We start from the raw sequence: 8556 nt of genomic DNA, 5'->3' as shown, positions 1-8556 counted from the left end.
CTTCTTAGGAAAAACTAGCCATAGTAAGCATAGTATGAAGAGATCACAGACCTAGTTCACATGTTTCATTGAAGACACTTTTGTTTTCTAATGAGGAAATGGCAGTGTCTGAAGGCGCAACATCCCCTGGAGGCTCACATCTGACCACTTGGATCTCTCTGCTGTTTGGGGGGTAATGGAACCTTTAGCAGCTGGCTCCTGCTGGAAGTACTATGAGTGTGGTGGGCTTTGAGTTTATGGCTTTGCCTCACTCACTTCATCCTCCGTGTTTGCTGTTTGCAGTTGCAGGTGTGATTTCTCAGCCTCCTGCTCCAGTAGCCTTCTGCCATTATGGACTCTGCCTCTCTCTAACTGTAAGCGAAAATAAACTTTCTTCCCTAAGACACTTTGGTCATGGTGTTTTATCACTGAGACTAAGAGTAGTAATATACAGACCCAAACACATGAATAATTCATCTCCCACAGGGGTCCATGAAGATCCCCAGATTTTAGCTCAACATGTTGAGACCTAAAACAATTTACACACTCAACGCGATTCTCTTTTTTTTTTTTTTTTTTTTTTTTATTTATTTTTTAAAAAAAGACAGATTTTTGGATTTGGTAAGAAATTACTCAGTTACATTTTCTTTTTTAAATCTGTGAAGTTCTACAGTAATGGAGTAAATAAATAAGATTTTTAAAGTTCAATGTTTACAGACATATTATAAAAAAATGACTGAATTAGAAGACAATAATGTTGATACACACCAGGAAGGGATTTGGGCACGGAAAGGCACATCATTTCACCACAAGAAATAAAGACCACGGTTGGAAGTTAGTGGGTAGCCACAGCTTTACATCTTGTGGTGAAGCCCCAGCTCCGGGGGTCACTATTGGTAGGACCTCCCATATGGTACTTAGCTGGAACAAAGCAGTTGGGGAATTGACTGTGATTCTGTGATTCTAATGCTCTGTGAAAAAGAAAGCACTCTTTTAATAAGCCTGGAGTGTAGAGGTGGGAGCAGCAAAAATTCACAATGGTTTGGTGGCACTAAGAATCTTAATGAGTTTCAGTTTTAAAAAAAAAAAAAAAAATTAATGTAGTAAGATTAGTCAGCTTTTCTCATTGAATTGAAACTTTGCAATTAAAAGCTAAAATTTCAAGTAAACATCATTTTTTACTTTTTTTGTTTCCTTATAGACAATCATAGTATAAACAGCTGCCATATTTTATGTCAGATAAATGAAGCAATGTACCAAAGTTTAGGGACAAGGATGCTGAAAATAATTTCCCAATTTTATGTTCACACATCTTTAGGAACACTGGTTCTGCTAGCTAACTGGTATCAACAACAGGAAATTAAACATGAAGTTTTGACAGTGATAACAGATCTCATACAGAAATTAGTTTCTAGTTCAACACATAGTTACTACACTACTGGATTTAGCAGACATCAGCAGGGCCTGTTCTGGATCAATTTTCCACTGCCAATGTTCTTTCACGAAGTAGGTTCGCATCTCAAAGGTTCTTTCTGTCTGAATTCTGAACCTAGATCAGTTTGGTGAAAAGACTGAACCACTCAAAGTAAGCCACATACATTTTAAATGGTATTTAGTGTGCAGTTAGTGGTTCTGTATATATAAATAAAAGGGACTTTTAGGATAAAATGGCATATCCACAAAAGTCAAAAGTAAGATAATTGAGAGGAAGACAAGGGAAACCTCAATAGTAAAAAATAAAAACGGCAATTGTCAAGGAGGCAGCTGCCCATTCATGCCACTCGATAGGCCTTCATTAAGGTGTACTCTTTCCGGTTGGTGTGGGCAGCCCAGATGAAGAGAGCAGACGCCATGAACTGTAAGGGAGCCGAGACGCAGGCCAGGCAGAAGGACCATCCAAATTCTCCGGATACATTCTCAGGCAGCCCTAGTTTCTGGTGCAGTAGTTCAATGCCAGCAACATAACAACTTACAGAGCCCAGTGTACACAGACCTTCGGAAGAGAGTTAGAAATCAAAACATGACTGCACAGAGACAGGAGAAAGCTTCTCAAACAGTGTGACCGTACAATGGTGTGTGAAGGTCCCTAAGTTACAAGAGGAAAGAGGAATCAAAGGAACTGACTAACCCACCTGCAAGGAGATGGAGGATGCCCGTGGCAATGGTGGGGTACAGGCTGCGGCAGATACAGGCACAAAGTCCAATCAAAGCCCCGAAGCACATCAAACCCAAGCTCACAAAAGGTAAAAGGAACTGGCAACGCCAAAGATCTGGTTTATAAAAGAAGAAAAAACAGATATATACATATTCAGACCATTTTTCTATGATGGCAAATTCTTTCATATTCTAAAGGATTAACTAGAGCTTTGCTCAGAAAGTGAGAAACAAGTACTTTACTACCAAGGCCTTGTTACTCAAAAGGATGCCAACTTTATCCTGAAACAATGGGCCACTAACAGTTAAGTTAGCAAAGGGTTAGCAGGTGCCAGGCAATGTTTGTTAGACCAGTGCTTGCATCACTCCTCCCAACATCTTACACTATTGGGTACTGCTACAAGTTGCCTTTTAGTAACTGAAGAACTGAGACAAGAGGCATTAGTACTTATACAAAAGAAGAAATGAACCACGATTTGAAGTAAAACACAATGTCCTTCTATAGAGACAGAATGAAAGTCTGCACCATCAAAGGCAGGTGATAGTACGTAAACAAACGATGATTACAAATGAGGACATAGTGGACATGGGAGTGTATCGGGCACTCAGTGGCAGCTGTAAGTCTCTTAAATTCCCCTTTGTACTCATTTTTCCCCCAGAACAGCATACTAGCCTTTATTTCCAAATATTATGCCTCCCCTAATATTCTGTTCCCCGTACACTTCTTCCTCTCATTATCACTGCAAGGCTGAATAACGGCAGCTACTTCAATGATTCTATTAACACTACTGTTCTAAAAATGGTAGCTCAGATCTGAAGATGCCATTTCATTGCCAGTCTAATCATCAAGGATGGAATGGTCTTGACACGGTTTGGTTTGGGCATCTACTCTGGCTACTACTACCCAGGATTGGAAGGGTATTGTCAACAGGCCTGACACTGAGCCCTTGAAAGTTGGCAGCAACATGTGAGCTCAGGCAATGGGAGTAGGCATCTCAAATCCTGAAGTTCGCTCTGTTAGCCTACCAAATTTCCCTTATTCGGGCCCACCAATAACATCTTTTAGAGATGTGGACTCCACCCTCCATGTTTTAGCTCCAACTGCAAATTATCTTAAGTTTGTTAAGCATATTTCTGACCTCCAAATTATATTAGCCATGGAACAGAGCTTACTGGAATGCTGCTGGGGAAGTTACTTAATGCTGACACTGTGTGCTAACATTCCAAAAACAGAATTCAACTCAACACAGATCCTTCTCCCAACAGTCCTGCTGACAGCCAAGTACTTACAGGTCCGAAGCAGATCAATTCCACTATTGTGGTTTCCAGGATCAACATACTTCTCCATGAACTGTTCATTTAGTGTGAAACTCATGCATTTCGTAACCACATCAAATGACTCTGGAACAAGGAGAATGACTGCTTGTTATTTTCATGAAAAACATGTCATAGTAATCTCTTTCAGGAACTGTCTTTTGAAGTAAAAGGTGATGTAGAAAGGCATTCCCCAGGATAGACATCAGCTGTGGCCACCAGTGAGTCTCATTAGCAGTCTCAAGATTTAGACACAAGGAAGACAAAAGGGGGAACGGTGGCATGAGAGGTATGTTAGAAGGTTTGTTAGTAATGAAGTAGGTATCTTAGAGACTAGGAAATACGGACAGGAACACAAAATCTGAAGAATTCTGATTGCCTATCCCAAACTTACTTTACCAGCCAGTCTTCAAGAGGTGACTCACGGCAGCCTTTCTAGGTTCTTAATTACTTGTCCATATAAATTACAACAGAAAATCCTAACAGAGCTTCCTTCAACATATCTGCCCGATCCAGCTAGGACCCAGTGCTACTCTGCTGGTCTGATTCACAATGATCTCTCATCTGAATTACAACAGCCCCCTAACAAATCCCGAGCTGACACTCCTGCGTTCTGCTCATGTGTACAGACATCAACCAGAGTGACCGGGTCAAGTCTTCCCTTTGTTCAGTGTCCTCCCTCTCAATGACTCTCTACAGTCTGCAAGGTGTTCAGAAAACTCGAACTCTCCCTCTCTCACCTCTAGGCTTCTGTGCCCTCTAAGTAGAACCGGCACTTTTACAATAAACTATAGCTGTGCCTTTCTTTGCACATTACTTCTAGTTTTCATATATAGTATAATACCATCCTTTTAAAATATGGTAACTCAAGTGTTTTCTGCTATGATTTGAATATACTGCTTCCCCAGTAGGAGGTCAACAAAGTAAATATAAACAAAAAATAAACTGTAAAATTTTTTAATAAAAAATGCTAAGATATCCAATTTAATACCTATAAATTATCTGTGTTAGTGAGAATGAAGAATAAATCTGAGAAGTAACATATTGCTTTTCCTGTAGTATCTTTTAGCTTATTTAACTTTTTGGTTGTGCAAGTCTCAAATACATTCAGATTTAAAGGCAGAGTTAGTTAATTATGTCCTCTAAAATATAAGGCAAAAGATAGAAACCTACTATAACATAGCTAATTGTGCTAATGGTTTGTTTTGGGTTTGGGGGGGTCTTTTTTTTTTTTTGGTTTTGTGAGACAGGGTTTCTCTGTGTAGCCCTCGGTGTCACCAATCTCATTTTGTAGACCAGGATGGTCTGCCTGCCTCTGCCTCCAGAGTGCTGGGATTAAAGGCTTATACCACTAGCACCTGGCTAACATAGCCAATCCTAAGAGGACAATCAACTCACATTTGTTGCCTTGATTTTGAATACCACTTCTTCCACAAATTACCAAATATTTAAAATCTTCAAACTAATTCCTCATGACAGGTGAAATTAATAAAAAGTATTCTAATTAGTAAGTAATTCTGAGGAGCCAAATGGCTTTCTCAAGATTAGGAAATTACTGATCCAACTGATACCAGTGGAACTGCACAGAAGTTGAAAAAAAATGGTAGGAAAAAAAAACCACACACACAGAAAATTCCTTAAGGCGTGCACAAACCTGCTTAGGCATCACTGAGTAATCATTATTAAGTGATAAAGGAGAGAGAAATGGGAATAAAGGCTACCTGTCCTTTCTGGTGGAGCATACCAGTATGTGTTTTTGGGTATGGTGATACAGCGTCTCCACAATCCCATTGTGCCATTATATCGGAACAGTGCATCATTATAAGTCTTTTCATCTGCCTCATCACCAAGGAAGTCGTCCCAGGCCATTTTATTCGAATCACTTGAGTTTTCTTGAACAGGACTTCGATATTCATACCAGAAGTCTGTGCCTATTGAGGCGGCCATGTAGATGGTGGAAATGAGGCTAAGTACACAAGCAATCACAAATGCTGTAGCAAAACGGTTATCCATTCTGGCATTCAGACTGCTCTGTTTAAGTCGAAGAGAGAAGAGAAGTTAGACCTCAAGAAAAAAAATTTTTTTTTAAATCTCAAAACCACCCTTTATCCTGCTTCCCATCCCTTCTTTTTATAATGCATTTATCATTTTAAAAATTTACAAACAAACAAAAAAAAAGGGCAAACAATAAGTTTAAAACAAAACGCATTCTCATCAAAGTACTTATTGAATGCTCACATACCCAGGACGCTACGGAGACAGAAGTCTTGGTCTCTAGTCTATCACCTGCATACTAAAACAGACAACACTGAAATGGACATACACATTACAGATACAAACAACAGACACGCCCATGATCTGCAGTGTAGTGTGCACACATTAACTGCAGGTTGAATTTTATAGAGGCTACAAAATGTTGAGTGTTTAGAGTTTGAGTGAGAAAAAGACTTAAGAGAGGGAAGCTAGGGACCATCTGCTCTTTGGTGGGGAGGCTTCCAAAATAAGGACAGGAGTGAGGAGTTATTTGAAAACCAGAGCTGAAGGTGTTAACACAAAGAGAAAGTTTGTTTTATGCGTATGCCATAGCAAAGAGACCAACAACATCGCTAGGTATCAATCTCCCCCAATCCAATTAAAGCTAAGCCAAGCTTCCTTCCTCATACAGCCTGATTCTTCACTCCTTAATCTCCTCATCCCTAACATTTCTCAACCTCCCGAACTGCAACTCTGCCTGCTCCCTAAATCCTCAAGAATAGCACGTATCCATAAAAACTAAATGCTCCCTACTCGCAAACAGAAAGGTGAGTTGGGCAGAATCTGAACACACCCTAGGCGTGGACAGGGCTCCACGGCAGTAGTAAATGGCCGCGGTGAAATGACTCAAGGCGGATCACGCTGAGTCAAACCCTGCCAAGTGTATGGACACCGTGACCGCCTCGAACCCCACACATCAGCACCCGACAACAGGCTCACAAACTGGAGAGCAGAGTCTGGGGAAAGGAAGCGGCTCCGGAAAGACAGGGGCGACTGCAATCATGAACAATAACTCAGTGACTGCGGTTCGTGTTCTGATTTTCAAATATCTCGCCCATCCCGGTGCTCTCGGGTGACCTTAAAGGCCGCCGGGCTCTGGAAGCTGCGCCCACGCGGTCACCCTGGGCCTGTGGCACAGAGGGGCCTGGCACGGGCATGCTGAGGCCGGCTGGGCTGGGCGGGTGCCCGGGGTACCCGAGCACAGCCAGCCCCGGCCCCCTCGGCCCAGAGCCCCGCCCCTCCCCGCCCCGCCCGTCACTCCAGCCTCCCGGCCCGGCCGCGCCAGCCAGGGACCCTCTCCCCACGCCGCGCCCCGTGCCGAACCGCGACCCCGCGCACTCACCGCCCATCCTCTCACTCCACCGGCTTCGCCCTCCAGCTCCGACCACAGCACCCTGCTCTCCCCGCGCCTCCTCTGACGCACTTCCCTGCAGAGCCCGCCCCCTCCATAACTCCCGCGCCTCCGCCTCCGCCTCCACCCTAAGCCGGGCCAAGGCGAGCCTGGGCCGAGGGGTCTTGTGGGAGTTGTAGGAAGACCGGAGGAAAAGCTGCTGGAGGCGGTGGAGAGCATGCCTGGTGCCGCGCGGGGCATTGTGGGGAATGTAGTTCTCTCCGAAGGCGGCGAGGTGCGCGAAGCAGAAGTCTTGGGTGAGGGATTATTACACCTCAGAAAAGGAGGGACCAAGCTACAGAAAGTGATGGGGGAGGGTCTTTGGTCATCCATAGTCGAAGGCTGTGATTTATGTAACTCATGTATAACTTTCAGTCTTGTGCTTTCCCTACCATAACACCCTACCTCTAAATATTGGTACTACTGAGTAGATGAACATTAAGGGGCTTCTACTGTTCAAATTTCGATACCCCTCCTCCCCATTTCCTACATCCTCCCTCCCATTTGAGCAAAGAATTCTGTTTTGTTTAAATCTCAGGATATAACCCAGCATATAATAACTAAACTAAACTAACAATATAACCTTTTGGAATATAATTATGTTATTCTCATTTGAAGAAATCTGTCATTTGATCTCTACTGCAGGAAAGTTTTCTTTTTAAATAAGTTTTAATTGGTTTATTTCAAATGTAAATCCTAAGGATACTAGAGGTCGAAAATGTGACTTTAAAGTGTGATTGTAATATGAAATTGAGTTTATGGAACTTCATTTCGGACAGAAAAGGTGATGGGCAGCCTCTGAGACAGTAGACTGCGACATGAAAGTAATGGAATGACTCTAAACCCTCAAATATGTCACAGGGATTTCTGAACAGGTAGCAAGAACTTTTTTAGTTACAAAGAAAAGCGTTGTCTTTGACGGGTAGTTCTGGTTCATCGTGGGCTGTGTCTGGAAATGGACTTCTTGTGAAACATGACGTCACATGGCGAACAACAAGGAGGTGAAGGTGTGATGCCTGCTCCAGTGTTAGTAGAGTACTTAAACTGATGCTTAATATACGGAGCCTACCTAAAAGAAGCAAGATGTTAGCCAAATACCTCACAGCCTCCAAATAATAGCATGACTAGATTTTCATGGATAGCATTAAATCAATTCACTGAGTGGTAGTGGTGCACACCTTTAAGCCCAAAGAAGGCAGAGACAGGCAGATCTCTGTGAGTTCGAGGCCAGCCTGCTCTACAGAGTGAGCTCCAGGACAGCCAGAGCTGTTATACCAAGAAACCCTGTCTCAAAAAATTAAAAAGAAAAGGAAGGAAGGAAGGAAGGAAAGAAGGAAGAAAAATAAAAAAAGAAAGAAGGCGATTTTGCCTCAGGCATCAGTTTGAGAACTTGATGGGTGTGCACAGGATGAACCATGAATGATGTATAGTCAGACATCTTCATCCATTGGCCTTCATTAGACGTCGACTTCCTAAAGTAATTTGCTCAACCAGTGCTGGTAAAAGGGACATTTCAAGAAGAAGAAAAAAACTGAAGCCCATGAAGATTAACCAACTAGGCAATCGTGAACACTGAGGCAAGTAAACTAATTTTATGACTTTGAACAATTTACTTAATAATCTTTAAGAGAGGATTGTTTTTTCATTAAGCATATGGATATTTGAACATAGCATCTATCCTATGT

General features: G+C 42.4%; 1 protein-coding gene across 4 annotated transcripts; it reads right to left on the bottom strand.

Annotated features, from left to right (window-relative positions):
• Positions 1-566: 566 nt before the first annotated feature.
• Positions 567-7087, bottom strand: Cldnd1 (claudin domain containing 1). Of its 4 annotated transcripts, none has more exons than XM_051191712.1 (6): positions 6824-7087; positions 5690-5740; positions 5169-5478; positions 3424-3534; positions 2112-2249; positions 569-1972 (listed from the first exon to the last, which is right to left on the bottom strand). In XM_051191712.1, the coding sequence occupies exons 1-6, from the start codon at positions 7070-7072 to the stop codon at positions 1752-1754; spliced, it is 1080 nt and encodes a 359-aa protein (XP_051047669.1). In that variant the 5' UTR covers positions 7073-7087; the 3' UTR covers positions 569-1751. The 4 variants fall into 4 exon arrangements, with proteins under 4 accessions (XP_051047671.1, XP_051047669.1, XP_051047670.1 ...); XM_051191715.1 differs by having other exon boundaries at positions 570-1972; positions 5690-5733; positions 6824-6934; XM_051191714.1 differs by lacking the exon at positions 3424-3534 and having other exon boundaries at positions 567-1972.
• Between the last annotated feature and the right edge of the window lie 1469 nt (positions 7088-8556).

The sequence above is a fragment of the Phodopus roborovskii genome, unplaced genomic scaffold (genome assembly GCF_943737965.1).
Source record: "Phodopus roborovskii unplaced genomic scaffold, PHOROB, whole genome shotgun sequence".
NCBI classification, from domain to species: domain Eukaryota; kingdom Metazoa; phylum Chordata; class Mammalia; order Rodentia; family Cricetidae; genus Phodopus; species Phodopus roborovskii.
Note: the sequence above shows the minus strand (reverse complement) of the source record. Positions and strands in the feature narration are given on the sequence as shown.